Raw genomic sequence first — 20,112 nt, 5'->3', positions numbered from 1 at the left:
AACATTTTTTATGAAATAGCCCTTCAGGTCTACTCATTTTTATGTGCTAATGAGAACTACATCCTGGGTTTTCAGTCAATTAGAAATGTATGATTGAGATTCTGTGATCTATGCACCCACAAGAAAATAAAAAAAAAAACTACTAAATTAGGTTAGCCAATGATTGGCCATAGTCAAAAGCTCATAGAGGGACGCGTTGTGGAAATTGTTGATTTCTAGGAGATACAAACGACGTCCCATGATAGCAATCAACAGTTGATGACATACCTTTTTAGTAGGTGAGAGGTTATAAATGATTCCTGAGCTGAGCGAGTGAATCTTCAGCCCCTAAGCTTCATAATCCTTTGCAGTCTTGGTAACTGCTGTTAGAAGTTGGAATACATCCATGAACTGTTTTATTCAAAAAATTAAAAAATTAAAAAATATAAATAAAAAGAGCGTAAAGCGAGAGAAAACTCCAGTCTATATCCTTATCATTACCTCCTTAGACGAATATAATCTGTTGGCATTGCTGGTGTTAGTGTTCAAAGATAGATTAACTAATGTTGAGAGAAATCTCATGGCTCAGAAGAAATACAACACGATATACCGAAAGCAATGCTTTGTTAACAACTACTACTGATCCACTTGAATGTACTTCTATTCAATACAAGATATTGAATCACTTGCACATGCTGGCCGAACATGTATAAAAAAGCAAGGATTTAGTTAATAAGCGCAAAGTGCAGTACACGTAAGAGTATAAGCCTTGATCTTAGGAATATGTGAATATCTTGGACTTGAAGCCTAAATTAGTGGCAATTTGCTAAATCAGTTTAGAGTTGGTTCCAGACCTTTTCCATTTACGCCTTACATCATGATTGCTGGGAAGTGAGATCTATGGACTGCAATAAAATGTCGCAAGGAGCAGGAAAATGAGGCAAGGGCAGATTTTATTAAGCATCAGTCACATGAGCTGATATTGGTAGGCTATGCTTCATTGTCAGTTGGCTATATTTATCTTTGGCATTGCCATTTGCCTCATAAGGACGAAGTCCCTTCCTTCCTGCGAATCAATGAACAGCAAAGCACACTTGCCCTGGCTGGATGGTTTTGAGTGCTTAGAATAAATCGTGTCAATTACGACTTAAGCCATAGATCCCTCTATCTCAAAAATAAAAAAGGGAATCGTATCTCAGTCCTTATATATTTTCGTTGTATTAGAGAAGCCTCACCTTTCTATGATGGGCTATGTCTGAGCCTCTTCGCGACTCTAGTGATTAGAAGCACACGATGGATGACAAGGTAAAAAGTATGAAGAAATAAAAATAAAAAAGAGAACAGGCACATGGATTGGCCCTCCTAAAAATAAAAATGCAAATTCATACCATAGACAATGAGGTGGCTGCGTTTAGATCAATGAAACATGGCCTATCTGCGAGATACATGATCGGGAGGAAGAGTAGACCGTTGGAAGGAAAGCATGAAAGAACAAAGGCACTTTAAACATCAGTCTCATTGGCTATAGTTGCGAGCTGCGCGTACTTACTTATCTAGAACCCCTGGGAGTAACTATCAGGTACGTAAAGCTGGCTGCGCGGCCATGTCAATCTAGACGTTACAAAGAAGACAAAATCCATATAAAAAGGACGGGTTCCTCAGAGCAATCCTCAATCATCAACCAACGCTCACAGCTCTTGCACTCTACCTGTCTTACCTACTTCTTTAGCCTCCTTCTCTAGCCTACTTCTTCAACTCAACCTTTTCAGGTAAGCCTTCTTACCTGATCCTGAGCACCGCTCTGACAGGGGTTTGTCGTTATATTTTCTTTTAACGGACTATATCTCATGCTAACGCTTTGCTATGTCTGCGACTATTGAATAGGATGTATCAACCACTCGCTTTCTTGGCTACAGCCCTCGCAATCGTTAACGTGGCCGTGGCTGCGCTTCTCCCTGATGGATACTACCGCATCTCCATCGATAACCGCTATATCACCACTAAAACAGGAGGCACCGGGTACTGGCCTGCCACTTACCAGGAGTCTCTGTCAGCTCCTGGTTATTATCAGGAATGGTATCTCCGTAACCATGCTGGTGACAAGGTCACTCTTTCTCCTCGCGGATACCACCAGCGATACCTCTCATTGAGCCGATCTGGTGCCAAGGAGTATGCTTACTTGGCTGTTAGTGGCACTAGCCAGAAGTGGACGCTCGAAAAGGCTGATGACGGCAAGTACAAGATCGTGTACCCAGTGAAGGTCCATGACAAGTGGCTCAATGTCGATGTCACTCCTGACACTGTATATCCCAAGCGCATTGCTCACCTCTCCGATGGCAATCCCAGAGGCAAGCAGCCTTGGAACTTCACTCCTGTCCACTAGAGGCGAGCCTCTGACATCCTTTTGAAACTAAAAAGAACCCTTCAAAAGCCTTGTCCTAGCTACCGAGAATAGTCTCACTACTGTTTTAGTATTGAGTTTAAAAATATAGAAAATGAAAGTATGAACACAAAAGCAATAAGCGGTCAGATATGGCTTTGTGCACTATGCAGAGTAAATAGTAAAGGCGCGACAAAAAAAAGAGATCATTTTACATATGAAATCTGAAGGAGAAATCAACAACCAAGACTCTTTAGCTGTAACTTTCATTTGCACTGATAATGACTTGAGGCAATGGGAATGCCAAGCTGTAAAATAGCGAGCAATTGATACGAGTGATACTGACCTGTTGTGATATATAAGCTCATGACTGGTCTTAGCAGCATCCTAGGACAACTTGGCTTTTGAGCGGGATAAAGGTGGCTTTTTGATTTCTTTTTACCTGGGAGGCTCGAGTACAGAAAGAAAGGGGTTCTTTCCGAAGAAGAGAGATTCCCATCCCTTTTTGCTTGCAGATGTGACTCTAGGTTATCATTACTGCTACAGCCAAGTCAGGATGTCATTGGAGGCATAGCTCTCTCCTTTAAAGTCATGGGGATTTTCCTTCATTCCTGTCCAGGCATGAATGAATACATTTTTCACAAAACCTGTCTGTGATTGTCTGTGCGGTCCTCCTGAATTTAGGCGATACATGCAAAGTCACAGCTCAGTTCATATCTGTGGTAATGGCACTCTTGCTCCTGTCTTGGCCCTTATAGCTCCATATCAATGCCATTCCGGTACTCCTTTTTTTGCCTCAATTTTTAGCAAAAGATGGGGAGATAGTGGTTTTTTTTTTTTTTTTTTTTTTTCTTCATTTTCAGAATGGGCAAGCCGAGACATTGGTTTAAAAGTTTACAATTTTTAAAATAATGCTACCATCATAAGTGCATGTAGAATTGCGCTATCTTGCACATTGATTGGAAATGGATGACATTATTAGGAGGGTCTGAGAGTCTTTTCTTTTTTTTTTTCTTTTTTTCTTTTTTTCTATAGCCTGAGTTACAATGAGCGCTTCATGCTGCCGAGTCGATTTTATTGCCAATAATAATATCAATAATAAAAAGCTCCCAATATTACTCTATTATAGCCGCTGCCACGTTTAGTAGTATCCGAAAAAAAAATTGGACAATTCATAGAGCCCCGTTGCAGATCTCTTTTATATAATTGGTGCTATTGCCCAAACGGAGTGACGTGAGAGAGACTTGTGAAACTGATTACAGCTAGCTGTGGCAAACGGATGGATAAATTAGATAAATATAATAGGGGTCTCTCAGTACAATAAGAAAAAAACAACCAATCACAAAGTGTGCGAGCATAGATTAGCCTCAACAATCAATAGGTCCTGTAAGAAAAGAGAAGACTATTGAATCAATCAGATGTTGGTGGCGGTAGGAATCTGGTTGAGATGAGAGACGGCGTATGCTAAAAATAAGCCAACCCTCGGTAACAATGAGGTCTTCGCGTTCAAATCAATTGTTTCACACAGAAAGCTTGCGATTTGAGGAGTTTGGCAGCTGCTTCAAGCATAACCGGGAAATAAAAAACAGCGAAGAAAAAAAGGGAAATATCAATAAAGGGGTGCCGTATCAACAATGCATGCCAATTGGCCAAATATGTTGACCTTCGTTAAATTTAGAAGTAGGAGAGTCACTCTTCATTTTGTCAGATTTATTTGCGACTTCCCTTTTTGCATGCCATGCACTATTTGTCATATACCACGCGCTGCAGCTCTACGCCAAGAGTACCTAAATCGTATATAAAAGCAAAGCTTTTCTTCGCTCACCAACATCTCTCTACCTCTCTCACGCACTCAAGTCTGCCTTACTCTCTCAAGCCTACACTCTAGTCTGCCCTACACAACTATTTCCTAAGTTTACCCTACCTCAAGGTGAGAATAAATATTTTGTATGCTTTTACATTTATCATGAATGCAGTGCTCACTAAGTCTGTGCTCAACGGATAGTATGCATCAAGCTACCGTCTTATTGGTTGCGATCCTCGCAGCCATCAGTGTGGCCATTGCAGAGCCTTTGCTTCCTAACGGTTACTATCGTATCTTCAAAGGGTACTATCGCTTGCCCGCCAGGAACCGTTACTTCACTGCTTATCCAGACGCTAGGTCTGGTTCCGTGAAGATTGAGCTTAACAATGAAGATAAGCTTCAAGTGTGGCGACTCCGCAACCATAGCAAAGACCAGGTGTCTCTTGAAGTCTATGATGAAGATGCAGATGAGAGCAAATACCTCTCGGAAGGAAGATCCGGAGCCCTTCCATCAGCAAGCCTGGGTGTTACTAAGACTCGTCAAAAGTGGTTCATTTCCAGAGTGGGAAGAGGCAGATACATCAGATATAAGCTCACTCACCCGAGAAAGTTCCGTAACCAGACACTTGTTGTCAGTGAGAGCAACACTTTTGAGGAGAATGATGACAAAATGAACTGGGTTTCTTTCAAGTATGAAAGCCAAACTAACTACACTCTGGCCTGGAGATTTGCGAGAGTCTACCCCGACGACGACGAAGACGAAGAAGACAAGCATAACGGCGACGGTGACATGAACAACGGTGAGGACGACATGAACAACGGTGAGGACGACATGAACAACGGTGAGGACGACATGAACAACGGTGAGGACGACATGAACAACGGTGAGGACGACATGAACAACGGTGATGACGACCAACACAACGGCGATGGTGAAGACGACAAGTAAGTAGGCGAAGATTCAAGCCAGGCCCTCAGTTCAGCTTCGGTTCATCTGCGAAGGCAATTCTTTCCACATTGCAGATATCTATAACCTCTTGTTTCTATTAAATAAAACTATAAAAAAAAAAAAAAAAAAAAAAAAAAACTCACCACTTTGTTGAGGTGACAACACTTGCTCCTTCCTATAGGACACAAAGGCTTAACGGCAAACGGAGAGAGCCACACTAGTAGCAAAATGATGATGGTTTATGCCACAATGGCCGGATTACTTGGCGGTTACTGTGAAACTATTTGGCTTGTGCAGTGTCAATAAGAGAAGGCGCCTCCTTTTTTCCTTTAGATAGTTTGCTACTTTAAGCTTATCGTCAGTGCCATGCTACATATTGACTCTCTTCGTTGCATTAATTGTTTATGCGCCGGTGGTCTTAGACCAGATCGCTTATTACCATCGATATAGTCATCGGCCCCCCTACTCAATAGCACCTTTTCTCATATTACTGCTTCCGATGGGCCTTGGCGATGTCCCATTTGGCTAGGGTCTGCGGACTCAGATGGATGTCATTGGTAGTGTCACCAAAGTGCAAATGGATACTCCATGCGCGACTAGATAAAGAACACGCCTGCTTGTAGGTCCGTGTTGCACCAAAAGCTTCGTGTTAGCGACACACAACTCAACCACATCTTGAATAGACATGTTGCTAGCACTACGAGCCATCTGTCTGATGCCCTCAACCTTGGTTGCGTCGTTTAAAAAAATAAATCTCATTGCCCCTGAGGGCCCTTGTAATCAAAAGGCATGGTTTATTAGGTTGTGCAGCCACTTCGGGCATTACTTGTTGCTCTCCTGCACAATGAAATACAGCTGAATAGAAGTATAGCTAGGTCGTGTAGCCAGAATGCAGCCTTCCTCCGAAGCACTCCATGAAAACGTTTCAATATATAGATCTGTGGACGGGGCAACTAACAAGCACTGACCAAACTCTAGATTCTACAATCGTTCTTCGCTGTGTGAGATGATATACTTTTCGCCGTGGCAGTATAAGACACTTCCTTAAAATAGAAGAAGTAAAAATGGTGACAAAGAAAGAGGAGGACATTTATATACGGCCATGATCCTCCGATATTAAGCCAAAGCTGTAGTTTTGCTCAACCTAGTTAGTTATAGCAATATCTCCGAATTCCTTGGACAAAATGGATCTTGACCGAAAGGAACGGTCCGACGTATCTGAGCGATATCATCAAAGTGCTGTAAATGTTCGATGCGAAACATTTTCTTTGAAGCAACCCTTCAGACCTACTCACTTTTATGCGCTAACAATAACTGCATCCGAGATATTCAGTCAGTCAGAAATGTACGATTTGTGGTAATGAAAGTTGACAATGTTCTAAATCAGCTTGATTTTCTATTAACAGTACTTTGATCAGGCAACAACGAGTTAACTTTGACAATACATATGTTCTAGGCCTGAAGCTAAAGGTTCGTGATATCCATGCTCTTATCAGTACCCGAGCGAGACCCTGCATCAATAGGTATGAAAACACTTGTAGTTGACCAAGCTCTTCACAGCGAGCTTTTTATTTATTTATTTATTTTTACCTGGTAAAGCCCAATCATACCCTTCTCTTGATCTAGTTTTGAAAACGAGATCTGAATCTCATCTACTGCCTTGGACATATCCTCCAAAACTTCGTCGGGGTTACTACCAATCTTGATTACTATTAAGGGTGTTGTGTCCTCATTGATTCTAAAGCGCTTCAGAAATTCTGCGATCTATGCATTCCAAGAGAGCACAAGAAAAAAAGATATTAAATTAGGTTAGCCAATGATTGGCCATAGTCAAAAGCTTATAGAGGGACGCGTTGTGGAAATTGTTGATTTCTAGGAGATACAAATGACGTCCCATGATAACAATGAACAGTTGATGACATACGTTTTTAGTAGGTGAGAGATTATAAAGATTTTTGAACTGAGGGATTGAGTACTCAATTTTCCAGCCTCATAATCCTTTGCAGCCTTGGTAGCCGCTGTTAGAGGTTGGAATACATTCATGAACTGTTTTATTCAGATGAGATAAATAAAAAAGTAAAAATAAAAATAGTGTCCTTATCATTACCTCCTTAGACGAATACATCTGTTGACATTGCTAGTGCTAGTGTTCAAAGGTCGACTAATTAATGTTAAGATGTTAAGGGGGGAAATCTCATGGCTCGGAAGAAATAGAGCATAATATACCGAAAGTAATGCTTTGTTAACGGCTACTACTACTTCCATTAAAAAGAGGTTATTGATTAACTTGCACATGTTTGCTGAGCGCATATAAAAAAGTAGTGACCTATTCAATAAGTAAAAATACAGGACATGTATACGTTTTTTTTTTATTTTATTTTATTTTATTTTTTTTTAGTTAGAGAATCTATGCTTGAGTCATAGTTGGCACGAGATATTTTAGGTACTCAAAACCATCCAGTCAGGAGGAGTGCAGCTTACTGTTCATTGATTGGCAAGAAGGAAAGGACTTCGCATTGACCTTGTGAGGCAAAGGGCAGTGCTAAAGGCAAATATAAAGCATAGCCTATCAATACCAACTCATTTGACTGGTGGTCAAGTTTCTGTGATCTATTGCGACATTTTATTGGAACCTACAGGTTCCACTCCGCATGCTTTCAAGCAATTGTGATGTAGGGCGTTAAAAAGAAAGGCCTGGAACCAAACTCTAAACTGATTTAGCACATTGCCACTAATTTAGACTTCAAGTCCAAAATATCCACATGTTCCTTGGGTCAAGGCTTATACTCTTCTCAGTTCTTATATATTTTCGTTGTATTAGAGAAGTCTCAGCTTCCTATGATGGGCTATGTCTGGGCCTCTTCGCGACTCTAGTGATTAGAAGCACACGATGGATGACAAAGCAAAAAGTATGAAGAAATAAAAATAAAAAAGAGAACAGGCACATGGATTGGCCCTCCTAAAAATAAAAATGCAAATTCATACCATAGACAATGAGGTGGCTGCGTTTAGATCAATGAAACATGGCCTATCTTTGAGATACATGACCGCGAGGAAAAGTAGACCGTCGAAGGAAAGGAAAAAAGAAAGACACTTTAAACATCAATCTCATTGGCTATAGTTGCGAGCTGCGCGTACTTATGCGTCTAGAACCCCTGAGAGTAACTACCAGGTAACACTAAGCTGGCTGCGCGATCATATCAATCTAGACGTTACAAAGAAGACAAAATCCATATAAAAAAGGCGGGTTCCTCAGAGCAATTCTCAACCATCAACCAACGCTCGCAGCTCTTGCACTCTACTTACCTTACCTACTTCCCCAGTCTTCTTCTAGCTTACTCCAACTCAGCTCCCTCAGGTAAGCCTCCTATCCTAATTCTAAGTACCACGCTGACAGGGTTGCTTCTTTTCTTTTTTTTTTTTTTTTTTTTTTTTTTTTTTTAAGCAGACTATATCTCTTGTTAACGCTTTGCTATGTCTGTGGCTATTGAATAGGATGCATCAACCACTCACTTTCTTGGTTGCAATCCTTGCAATTGTCAACGTGGCCATGGCCGCGCTTCTTCCTAATGGATACTACCGGATCTCGATCGCCAACCGCTATATCACCACTAAAACGGGAAGTGCCGGGTTCTGGCCTGCCACTTACCAGGCGTCCCTGCCAACTCCTGGCTACCATCAAGTATGGTACCTTCGTAACTATGCCGGTAACAAGATCACTCTTTCTACTCGCGGACACCAGCCGCGATATCTTTCTTTGAGCCCACTTGGTGCCAGGGAGTATGCCTACTTGGCTGTTAGCGGCACTAGCCAGAGGTGGACGCTCGAAAAGGCTGGCGACAAGTACAAGATCGTGTACCCAGTGAAGGTCCATGGCAAGTGGCTCAATGTCGATGTCAGCCCTAACGCTCTACTTCCCAAGCGCATTGCTCTTCTTTCTGAGGGCAATCCCAGAGCTAAGCAGCCTTGGAACATTACTCGTGTTCACTAAAGGCGAGCGTCTGACATCCTTTTGAAATCAAAAGGAGATCTTTAAAGCCTTGTCCTATGTATCGAGAATAGTCTTGGTTCTATTTTAGTATTTAGTTTGAAAATATGGAAAATGAAAGTATGGAAATAAAAGCGATAATCAGTCAGACAAGTCTTTGGGCACTAGAGAGAGTATCAATGGAGTAAACAGGGAAGACGCGACAAAAAAAAAAAAAAAAAAAAAAAAAGGAAATCGTTTTGCAAAGTGAAATCTGAAGGAGGCATGAAATCAACAATCAAGGTTCTTATCCCTAACTCTTACTTGCACACTGATGCTAGATACTTGAGGCAGTTGAACTGTCAGGGCGTAAAATAGTAAGCAATTAATGCGAGTGATGCTGACCTGCTATGATATATAGGTTCATGACTGACCTTAATAGCGTCCTTGGGCAATTTGGTTTTTGAGCAGGATAAAAGTGACTTTTGGTTCACTTCTGTTTGAGAGGCTCGAGTACAAAAAAAAGCCCCTTCCCGATGTAACCCTAGGTTATCGTTACTGCTACAGTCAAAACTAGGGTGTCATTGGAGGGCTTAGTGAGAATGTCCTAACTCTCTCCTTTAAAGCCATAGAGACCTCCCTCATTCTTGTTCAGACATGAAATACATTTTTCATAAGACACATCAATGACTGAGTATGCCTGCAAAGTCTGTCTGTGCGAGCCCTGAATTTAGCCAATGCAGGGAAAATGAAGTCACAGCTTAATTATACCTGTGGTAATGGCCACTCTTGTTCCTGTCTGACCCTTGTAATTCCATGTCAACGCCATGTCCCTGCTCCTTATTCTAGCAAAAGATGGAGAAACGGCAATTATTTTATTCTTAATGTTGAAAGTGAGCTTGCCAAGACACTAGTTTAAAAGATCGTTAGTGATGATGCCAATTGTTGTAAATAAAACAACAGTACCGTACATGTACTATTATGAACGGAAGTAGAAGTGTGTTAATTGGGACCTTACTAGGAATAGGAAATAGGAATGGAAAAAAAAAGAAAAAAAGGAGATGACATCATTAGGAGGAACTCAGGATCTTTTCTTTTCCTTTTTTTCTTTTCTTTTCTACAGCCTGAGTCACAACGAGTACTCCATATCGCCACTGCTTCCGTCGTATCAAAAAATATATATCAATAAAGTAATAAAAGTGCTCTCAATACATGTTATCACATTTTGACCGTCGCCACATTTAAGAAAAATTGGACGAAATCACTGGGTACACAAAAGCCCTGTTGCAGATTTCCCGTTGCTTGGTGCTGTTGTTCCAATGGAGTGTGTGGGAGAGACTTCTGAAGGTGATCACTGCTTACTGTGGCAAGCGAATCGGTGAATAAAAGGCAAATAGGATCCCTCGGTAAAGTAAGACAGAGAAGACTAAACACAAAATCTACGAGCACAAGTGGTTCGTCTCAAAAATCAATGAGTTCCTGTAAGAAAAAAAGAGAAGACTATTGAGAAAAACAGATATTTATTGGTGGCGGTAGGGTTGGAGATGGTTTCCCTATTTGCGATTTAGCTTGAGTTCAATTAAGGTAAGAGATGGCGTAGTCTAAAAATAACAGAAAAGAAAGGAAAAAAAAAAAAACGCCAACCCTCGGTAACAATGAGGTCTTTGCGTTCAGATCGGTTGTTTCACACAGAATGTTTATATTTTGAGATGTTTTTGGCCGTTGGTTTAGGACATACGAATCAAAGAAAGAAAAAAAAAAGAAATGTCAACAGAGGGACGCCGTGTTTGCAATGCATATTAATTGACCAAATGCACCAACCTTGCGTGATCTCTGCATTTTCTTGTACAAACGCTGTATTAAATTTAGACCATTCTTCACTCGGATTGATTCGCGATTTCTTTTTTGCATGCCGTGTGTTATGTGTAACATACCAACATACCACGCGCTGTTGCAGCTCTACGCCAAGGGTTCCTCGTACAATATTACACATGAGAAAAAAAAAAAAAAAAACATATATAAAAGCAAAGCTTACCCCCGTCCAACAACATACCTCTATCCCTCATACACATTCAATTCTGCCCCACTTCTTCAAGTCGACCTTATCTCAAGGTGAGAATAATCTTTTGGATACTATCTCGTATGCCATTATTTTTGTCATAAGAGTATCCATTCAATCTATTCCTCTGTACTCACAAAGCCTATGTCTAATGAATAGTATGCACCAAGTCGCCGTCTTATTGATTGCGATCCTTGCGATCATTAGTGTTGCCATCGCGGAGCCTTTGCTTCCCAATGGCTACTACCGCATTTTCAAAGGAAATCAGCATGTACCCTCCCGAAACCGCTACTTCACTGCTTATCCAGATGCTAGAACTGGCTCCGTGAGGATTGAGCCCAAAGATGAAGCTAAACTTCAAGTATGGCAACTTCGCAACCATAGCAAAGGGCAGGTGTCTCTTCAAATTTATGACAAGAACGCAGATAAGAGAAAATACCTCTCGGAAGGAAGATCTGGGGCTCTTCCAGGAGCATCTCTTGGTGTTACTGAAAAGCCGCAAAGGTGGTTCATTACCAGGATTGCAGGCGGTCCTTTCACCAGGCACGTCCTCGCTCACCCAAGAAAGGTCAATAACCAGACACTTGTTGTCAGCGAGAGCAACTCCAATGAGGAAGAAGGTAAAATAAACTGGGTTTCTTTTAGGTATGAAGGCCAAGAAGGCTACATCAAGGGCTGGAAGTTTGCAAGAGTCTACCCAGAAGAAGAACCCAGCGAGTAGACGGTCGAGGGTCCAGGCCAAGCTCGCAGCTCAGCTTCGAAGACAATTCTTTCCTCAGCATAAAAACGTAGCCTATCATTCCTATTAAAAAAAAAAAAAAAAAAAAAAAAAGAGTAATCTTGTCCCTGTCGAGATAATACACGTACCTACTCTTATACAATGCAAAGGCTTTACAGCAAATGGAGGAAGCCACACTAGTAGAGGGATGATGGTGCAGGCCGAAATGGTCACTTGGTGGCTCCTGTGAGATTATTTAATTTAAACCTTATTCTCAGCGCCATGAACTTCTTCGTTGCATTAATTGAAATTGTTTTCACGCCTATATATAACTACAGCTTCAAATAAATGGCGTCCTTGGGTGTTGGATGCGTATTCAATATAAAGTCGAGTAGTTCTTCATATCTCCATAGTGGAGATCCAATAGTCGAGTTTTCTAGACTTGGGACCTATTATTTTCATCATATAAAACAATCAAGCAGTACCATTCGAAGCGAAAATATCACGCACATCATCATCGTTTGGTGGTTTCATAAAGTGTGGATGCGCCCTCCTGTTCCTGCTTCATCGAGTCAAGATGGGTATGTAATGTTATAGTACTGAAATATAGAACAACTCTCAAAATAGAAAAAGTAGAGTCCGTGGCAAAGAGCATGGAAGACATTTTTATATGGCCCTGACCCTCGAATAACAAGTTTTGATGGTAGTACTATTCGACCTGGCCATTCTATCCTTTCTATAACAATATTTCCAAACCCTTTGAACAAAATGGAGATTGGCCCGGAGGCGACGGTCCGACGTGTCAAGCTCGGAGTGATATCATCAAGGTGTTGTAAATGCTTGATGTGAAACACTTTTTATGAAGCAACCCCTCAGATCTACTTACTTTTATGTGCTAACAAAAACTATATCCTGGATATTCAATAGGTTAGAAATGTACGGTTTGTGATAATGAAAGTTGGCAATATTCTAGATCAGTGTGATGCTATATCAACAATACTTTGATCAGGAAACAGCGAGTTAATTGGGACGATACACATGATCTAAGCTCAGACAAAAGCTTTTAATGTTCATACTCTTGTCAGTACCGAAGCTAAAGGCCCTGCGCTAATAAGGATGAAATACATCTTTGAATGAACGAGTCCTTCATAGCGAACTCTTTCATTTTTCTTTTTCTTTTTTTTTTTTTTTGAGGCCATGATTAAAGCTTTATTCTTTTATCACTATTGAATATTCTTCATTGCCATTGCTCCGATTATCCAGTTCAAAATATCCTTATGCTCTGTCACCTTGGGATCAATTTTGTAGTACTAGATGAAGAGAATCATGACAGATTCCGTTAGCTAAATTGCATGAGCCCATAAAGCGCGATAAGTCTAATTAATACACGCCTTTTTTTTTTTTTTTTTTTTTTTTTTTTTTACCTGGCGAAGCCTAACCATATCCTTCTCTTGATCTAGTTTTGAAAACGAGATCAGAATCCCATCTACTGTCTTGGACATATCCTCCAAAACTTCGTCGGGGTTGCCACCAATCTTGACTGCTATTAAGGACGTTGTGTCTTCATTGATTCCAAAGCGTTTCAGAGATTCTGCGATCTATGCATTCCAAGAGAGCACAAGAAAAAGGGAAAAAAAAAAAAAAAAAAAAAAGAAATTACTAAATTATGTTAGCCAATGATAGACCTTAGTCAAAAGCTCATCGAGGGACGCGTTGTGGAAATTGTTGATTTCTAGGAGATACAAATGACGTCCCATGATAACAATGAGCATTTGATGACATACGTTTCTAGTAGGTGAGAGGTTATAAATGATTTCTGAACTGAGTGATTGAGTACTCAATTTCCCAGCCTCATGATCCTTTGCAGCCTTGGTAGCTGCTGTTAGAAGCTGGAATACATCCATGATCTGTTTTATTCGAAAGAAAAAAAGAAAAAAAGAAATAAGAATTTAATTTCAGCAGTAAATGTCAAACAAGTTAGATCGAAACGATAAAAAGGAATGTTTTGAAACTGAACTCAACAGTAAAAAGTATAAAAAAATAATAATAATATCATTACCAAATTCGATTCAACCATAGCGAAGGTCAACGTCTTATCCTGAGCTTGGAGGCGCTCCTTGAGCTCAGGTGCATTTTTAACGGACGTGAAGCAAGCCATATGAACCTCACCAGTTCCAGGTACTGCTTCAAGAGGATAGGACTCCATTTTTATAAACAAAAATAAGGTATCGGGGGTAGTTTAGTGGTGAGGCAAGGCAAAAGAATGGGAATGGGAGTGCGAATGGGTGTGAATGTGAACGTGAACGTGAATAAGGATGTAAAAGGAAGAAGAGCCCAGTACGTTAAGTAAAAAAAAAATAAGAAGGAATGAGGTAAAAAAAAGAGAAAGAGAGCATGCAAATAATTGAAAGAGAACGTATCCGGAGGGCTAGAGCCTTTTGAAGAAGTTCTATGAAAGAGACCCTTTCGCTCATTATGTGGCTTTTTGCATCTATTAGAGGACATTAGCATTAACAGGGGTGCTTTTTGTTTGTGCTCAGGATCGTGTGTCAAATTACTACTTTATGGGCCTATTTTTTAATTTTTTTTCTTTCCTTTCTTTTCATTGCATGTTAAGGCTCCTCCCTATAATCATCATGCCCAAAGCATCTAAAGCACCCGCAAAAGGTTTCTACGCTGTTCATGTCGGAAAGACCAAAGGCATTTACTTTACATGGTAAAACCAAATTACAGCCTTACTGCTTTCTACATTCAAACCAACATTAATAGCAAGACCTTCCCACCTGATAAGAAAGATACACCTTATCACTGTTATGACAAATAGGCCAGAATGTGAGAAGCAGGTCAAAGGATTTATCGGTGCCAAGTATAAGAAGTTTGAGACCCAAAAAGAAGCAGAGGAATTTGTCAAAAACGGTCCCAAAGCATACACAAAACCTTCATACAAAGCAGCTGTAGGATCATCAAGTGCTAGGCCATCGCCCTATAACGCCGCTGCATCCTCATCAAAAGCTTCAGGGGCTTCTTCATCATCTAATACAGCCACAACATCAACGTCAACTGGAACAGAGAGTAGTAAAGATCATCGTATAGTTAACGGTGTCCGAGTCATATCAGATGCAATTGTAGCATACACTGATGGCAGCTCACTTGGGAATGGCAAATCGAATTCACGAGCAGGAGTAGGAGTCTTCTTTGGGGTGAATGACCCTAGAAATGTGAGCGAAAGACTGGATGGAGATCTTCAAACTAATCAGAGAGCAGAGCTGACTGTACGATAAGCTACAAGCAATTGCTTTAATATGGTATATTATTGTAAAACCCACGATCCATCATTACTGACTCTTCACTCCTCTTTATTCGACTCGTATCATTTTTTTTTTTTAAAAAAAAAAAAAAAAAAAAAAAAAATAGGCTGCACTCAGAGCACTGGAAGTGTGTGGAAGCGACACTGCACCACTCGAGATCAGAACAGACAGCATGTATACCATAAACAGTAGGTCTTTTTTTCTTTCTTTTATTCAATGGGCCATAGACTATAGTCGACACTGGTACTGATTAGATGTCTTCCCCACTGCCTTTTTCCGATAGTTGTAACAAAGTGGGCTGAGAGCTGGATTAAGAATGACTGGAAGCGCGGTGATGGTGGTAGTGTACAGAATCGCGATATAATCGAACCTCTTATTAACAAAGTCAAGAGTCGGCCTGGCCCTATCAAATGGGTAAGAATGGACAAAAAAAGAACGATCTCTCTATCTTCGAGCGGAACGTCAGTATATGATGAAGAAACAATTAAGCTCTACTTTGTCGTATTAATTTTTAGGTGTTTGTTAAGGGACATGCCGGCACATTCGGAAACGAAATGGCAGACAAGTTGGCCAACTCTGGTGCCATCCTACCCAAGCCTTCTGCTATGTGAATCCACATCTTCATTACAACAACAATATATTTATAACATTACTGGATAAAAGCCTCTAGACAAGCAAAGCATACGCTTGTGCCCATAATATGCCACATACGTTTTTTTATTATTATTTTTATTTCATTCCTTCCGCCTGTTATGGTTTTACTGACATGAAGTCAGGTTAATGACTCAAAATGATAGCATTACAACAACTTCTCGATATCCTCAGCTATGCTGCTGGGCTTTGTAGCGGATGAATAGCGCTTATACACTGTGCCGTCTTTGTTGACCAAGAATTTCTCAAAATTCCACTTGATCCGTGTCAGACCCATCAGGCCAGACTTCTGTGACTTGAGGAAAGCATAGACCGGATCTTCGTTATTACCGTTGACCTCGATCTTATCCATGATGGGGAATGTCACTCCATAGTTGAGCTTGCAAAACTTCTCAATCTCTGCCATTAGTTAGCGGTCAATGACATGAGTGCGACGGATGGAATATTCAGAATGCCGTTAATAACAATAGAATAAATAATAATAATAATAATAATAATAATAAAAGATTGCTCCTGAATTCAGCTTATGATATAAACTACTCACCTTCATTTGAACCAGGTTCCTGAATCACCAGCATTAAACAGAGAAAGAATAGTGTGAATTGTCAAATGCTGTTGACATTCCGCGCAGGTTCAAGGATTACCAACTCAATCAATAAAAGAACCGTGAGTATTTTTTTTTTTTTTTTTTTTTTTATGGCTACAAAACTTACTTGTGCTCCAAATTGGTTGCAAGGAAATCCAATGACAACAAATCCTCGGTCCTTGTAATCCTTGTAAAGCTGCTCCAACTCTGTGTATTGCTCCGTAAATCCACATCGGGAGGCCACATTCACGACCAGGATAACCTTGTTCGCATACTGGGACAAATCAACCTCTTGATGGCCTTTATCCTTGGCTTTGAGAGAAAAGAAGTTTGAAGCCGAGCCGGCATCTCCTGCACCGGGGGATGCAGATGTTGAGGCAAGTCCTACTGCAGCACTTGCTGCAAACATGGTTCCATTCCCAGTTCCGGTGGTAGAAAAGTTCAGACTACTCCCCTTCCAGTTCAATGTACCACGTCTCAGATTGTGAGAGATAGGGATGTTTGCGGTGGCACGAACTGCGGTAGCAATGGTCCTTGCGCGCAGCATGTGTATTGACATTGTTAATGGTGTTCGGTGCATTGTTGGTTTGAATGGCGAATAAAAAAAAAAAGTTGAATGTAAGGGGTTTGAATGGTAATGGTTAGCCAGACTTGAAAACTAAATTATATTGAAGAACCAACCCTATTTTCGCTCCTTGCAAGCTTGTCTTAGCTATTATGCGTCACCATTTTTTTTTTTTTCCCACCATGTCCTCAACAACCAAACATGGCCACTATCTTTATCATTTATCTACGCTTCCAGTATCATCTGTGAGTAATACCTTGTTTCTTACAATGAGGAGACGTGGACTCTTCCGATCCAATAAGAGTATTGCAGCTTCTCTCTTTTTTTTTTTTTTTTTCTCTGACCTCGAAGATCGTTACGAGGAGGCTATTCGTAGTGATGAAAGCCTTTGAATAGGCTTTGGTCTACTGCAAAGGCTCTAGCCCCGCAGTTCCAACGAGTCTGTCTTCTTTTTTTTTTTTTTATTTCTTTTTTTTCTCCGAGACATGGTTCTGCCTTGGTACCTACAATCTCCTGCCTCCTTGCCGGGTCCGATCACAAGTTACCGTATGTTCTCCGTCTTGGAAAAATGGATAAGGGATGTGATTATCCTTCTGCATGGTATGTATTATCAACGCAAGGTCTTTATTTAAACCTGTAGCTCGATATCGAGACCAATACTTTGTAGTCTATCAAGATTTTACGCATTCGCACACTCAGATTCATAGCAGTGATCGGTTCGTGGTTTTTGTTGAGGGACATGGATGAGGATATCGTGGACAAGACACTTGACGATGTTATTTATAATTCGATGAAATAGCAAGAAGCATCAGGCATTAAAGTTGAATAGCATAATAAACAATCCCTAGTCGAACGATTTGTTTATTTAAAAAAAACAAGGCGTATTGCGGCAAATCCATCCACACTCATGTCATTAGCAGTCGAAAGTGGTTTATGTGGACAGTGAAACTGACCGTAAAAATGATGTATTTTAAAACGTGAAATTTCCAGTTCTATTTATTGGCGCACATGACAAAAAAACGTCTTCATTCCTCATTCAACATTACACAACACCATGACCAAAAAGTTTGAGAACAAGAGACGACAGTCGTTCTCGGATGAGGTGAAGACGCGGGTTAAAAAACTGAAGCCTGCCCTCCCTTTGCCCTCATCAAATAAGGACAAAACATATACCAAAAAGGAACTTGAGGAGATTCAAAGAATTCGCCAAATGCGATATAATGACCTCCTGAATTCTGCCAGGACGGGAGACATGGCCGCTGTCCTTGTGCTTCCTGGCGCTGATCCATTTGAAGTGCCCATGTCCAGGGTGTCTCGCACCCTGGATGAACAAGTTGAGATTTTGGATATATACCATTATCTTGAAAAGCGGAAGACAAACCTTCCGTACAGACTTTCCCAGCGTTCCTTCGGCCCTACAATAGGACTCGATCTTTCATGTAGTAGCCTTCAACGCATGCTCAAGCGAGAAAATGAAATACGTGCTGCGGCCAAGAGGCTCCCTTCAGGCAGTCACTATATCGTTAATCGTAGGACGCTCATGCTCGAGCAAGTCCTTCTTCATTGGCTTCATAACCAGCGAAAGAAAAACGTTCCTGCGTCAGGAAAGATGAAGAATACAGCTTATTTTGCATGTACGGTTCTTTGTGACCTTGAAGATGAATCTGGTGACACTGCGTCCGAAGCACCACTATCCTTTTCAGCTTGGTGGTTTGACTCTATCCTGAGCCAGCATCACATAACGTATTGCCAGCTTCAAAGAGAAGCAGGATCAGTCGATCTGGAGGCGATTGAACCCGAGCTCGTCGAAATCCGTCGGCTTTGCACTAGATACTCACCTGATAACATCTTCAGCTGTGACGAGACTGGATTTTATTTGAAGGAATTGGATACCAGGTCTTACACAACCCCGCTTTCTAGATCTGGCGCCAAGGCCTTCAGAGAATGCAAAGTGTCTGTTTTATTTTGCATCAATGCCTCTGGCACATCTCTCAGCATGGCCAAGACTAAGCGTTCGTTAAAACCATTGGTTATAGGTAATATGTAGAGTGAACTTCTTATCAGTCATCTCTTTTTTTTTTTTTTTTTTATTTTTATTTTTATTTTTTTTTAATTTTATTTTATTATTATTATTATTATTATTATTATTTCCCATTTTAACTATGTTGATCGCTTAATATTGGTTAGCTCAACACTTTGCAAGAGAGGTCGAAGAAGGAGCGTTATCAGAAATGACCATAGCAAGGACACAATCAGGATGGATGAACCACACAATATTCGCCGACTGGCTATCGATGCTGGACGATGATCTCTCGGAGCCGGCTCTTCTCCTCCTAGACTCCGCTACAGCGCACGACAATATTGAGATGCGTGACCCAGAAAAAGGGATCCCTTGGAGGCATCTTTGCATACAGCGGCTACCCAAAAATTCCACATCAGTCACTCAGCCTCTTGATGCTGGGGTTATTAGTGTTTTCAAGCGGGCATTCTTGGAGATGCTTGGCTACGAAACAAATCTTGTGCGTAATTTTGCCAAACCAGGCTGCATCGCTAATAGTCGTGCTTGGACACTGATCCCATATGCGTGGAATAGGGTCAAGGCTTCTACACTACGTAACTGCTTTGCCAAAACCCCCGTGCTCCCAATGGAAATGCGCGAAGAACTTTGGCGACGACTACCAAGTGAGGACGAACCAAAGCTGAATCTTCAGTATATCCGGCATCTCCAACACAAAGAGCAGATGAAGATTTATTTCGAGCATCTCATCGCCAGAGTTAGTCAAGAAGATATCTTGGATATCAGAAAAATAGAAAATATGGAAGAGATAACCGACGAAGCTCTACACCAGGTAGCTGTCAAAGAGAATAAGCAGGACGGTAATTTAGGGGAGGAAGTTGGGTGTGATACGTCCTCAAGTCATGATGGATCTGCAAGCTCACCGATCGATGATGTTGACCTTGATGCGACCATTCAAACACTAAAAACTTTTGCAGGAGACAACGACGTTCTCACTATCGATGGCCTCAAACAAATTACACAGAGAGCGGGGCAAGGGGTTCGAAAATCGGTCAAAGAATTCGTGCGTGCTTGCTCAGGCTTTCAATGTAATAACTGTTAGCAAAAACTGTTTATAACAAAAAAAAAA

The 20,112-nt window shown here is 40.9% G+C and overlaps 8 protein-coding genes across 8 annotated transcripts; 4 read left to right on the top strand and 4 right to left on the bottom strand.

Annotated features, from left to right (window-relative positions):
• Window positions 1-1,692: 1,692 nt before the first annotated feature.
• Window positions 1,693-2,501, top strand: BCR41DRAFT_352617 (hypothetical protein; the record flags this gene model as incomplete). The annotated part of the gene is made up of 2 exons (XM_022023988.1): window positions 1,693-1,746; window positions 1,862-2,501. A coding segment is annotated over exon 2 (491 nt), but the record flags the coding sequence as incomplete, so codon positions are not given.
• A 1,687-nt stretch (window positions 2,502-4,188) lies between these two features.
• BCR41DRAFT_421737 (hypothetical protein) lies at window positions 4,189-5,112 on the top strand (the record flags this gene model as incomplete). Its single annotated transcript, XM_022030071.1, has 2 exons — window positions 4,189-4,289; window positions 4,365-5,112. Exon 2 carries the CDS (start codon window positions 4,366-4,368, stop codon window positions 5,110-5,112), a length of 747 nt encoding a protein of 248 aa, XP_021881898.1. The 5' UTR covers window positions 4,189-4,289; window position 4,365.
• Window positions 5,113-6,564: 1,452 nt separating this feature from the next.
• On the bottom strand, window positions 6,565-7,237 carry BCR41DRAFT_395791 (hypothetical protein; the record flags this gene model as incomplete). Its single annotated transcript, XM_022028756.1, has 3 exons — window positions 6,565-6,576; window positions 6,703-6,876; window positions 7,220-7,237. The coding sequence occupies 3 exons, from the start codon at window positions 7,235-7,237 to the stop codon at window positions 6,565-6,567; spliced, it is 204 nt and encodes a 67-aa protein (XP_021881897.1).
• Window positions 7,238-8,393: 1,156 nt separating this feature from the next.
• BCR41DRAFT_352614 (hypothetical protein) lies at window positions 8,394-9,068 on the bottom strand. Its single transcript, XM_022023987.1, has 2 exons — window positions 8,608-9,068; window positions 8,394-8,470 (listed from the first exon to the last, which is right to left on the bottom strand). Exons 1-2 carry the CDS (start codon window positions 8,984-8,986, stop codon window positions 8,448-8,450), a joined length of 402 nt encoding a protein of 133 aa, XP_021881896.1. The 5' UTR covers window positions 8,987-9,068; the 3' UTR covers window positions 8,394-8,447.
• Window positions 9,069-11,133: 2,065 nt separating this feature from the next.
• BCR41DRAFT_352613 (hypothetical protein) lies at window positions 11,134-11,962 on the top strand. The gene is made up of 2 exons (XM_022023986.1): window positions 11,134-11,191; window positions 11,298-11,962. The coding sequence occupies exon 2, from the start codon at window positions 11,299-11,301 to the stop codon at window positions 11,857-11,859; it is 561 nt and encodes a 186-aa protein (XP_021881895.1). The 5' UTR covers window positions 11,134-11,191; window position 11,298; the 3' UTR covers window positions 11,860-11,962.
• A 1,117-nt stretch (window positions 11,963-13,079) lies between these two features.
• BCR41DRAFT_386140 (kinase binding protein CGI-121-domain-containing protein) lies at window positions 13,080-14,248 on the bottom strand (the record flags this gene model as incomplete). Its single annotated transcript, XM_022027761.1, has 4 exons — window positions 13,916-14,248; window positions 13,641-13,763; window positions 13,281-13,454; window positions 13,080-13,166 (listed from the first exon to the last, which is right to left on the bottom strand). Exons 1-4 carry the CDS (start codon window positions 14,060-14,062, stop codon window positions 13,080-13,082), a joined length of 531 nt encoding a protein of 176 aa, XP_021881894.1. The 5' UTR covers window positions 14,063-14,248.
• Window positions 14,249-14,400: 152 nt separating this feature from the next.
• Window positions 14,401-15,869, top strand: BCR41DRAFT_49587 (ribonuclease H-like domain-containing protein). Its single transcript, XM_022030873.1, has 5 exons — window positions 14,401-14,572; window positions 14,652-15,128; window positions 15,271-15,352; window positions 15,448-15,578; window positions 15,680-15,869. Exons 1-5 carry the CDS (start codon window positions 14,570-14,572, stop codon window positions 15,773-15,775), a joined length of 789 nt encoding a protein of 262 aa, XP_021881893.1. The 5' UTR covers window positions 14,401-14,569; the 3' UTR covers window positions 15,776-15,869.
• On the bottom strand, window positions 15,830-17,044 carry BCR41DRAFT_352612 (thioredoxin-like protein). The gene is made up of 3 exons (XM_022023985.1): window positions 16,529-17,044; window positions 16,360-16,378; window positions 15,830-16,214 (listed from the first exon to the last, which is right to left on the bottom strand). Exons 1-3 carry the CDS (start codon window positions 16,979-16,981, stop codon window positions 15,964-15,966), a joined length of 723 nt encoding a protein of 240 aa, XP_021881892.1. The 5' UTR covers window positions 16,982-17,044; the 3' UTR covers window positions 15,830-15,963.
• Between the last annotated feature and the right edge of the window lie 3,068 nt (window positions 17,045-20,112).

Source organism: Lobosporangium transversale, assembly GCF_002105155.1.
Source record: "Lobosporangium transversale strain NRRL 3116 chromosome Unknown BCR41scaffold_16, whole genome shotgun sequence".
Taxonomy (NCBI): domain Eukaryota; kingdom Fungi; phylum Mortierellomycota; class Mortierellomycetes; order Mortierellales; family Mortierellaceae; genus Lobosporangium; species Lobosporangium transversale.
The sequence above is the reverse complement of the archived record's forward strand: the minus strand, read 5'-3'. Positions and strand labels throughout refer to the sequence as shown.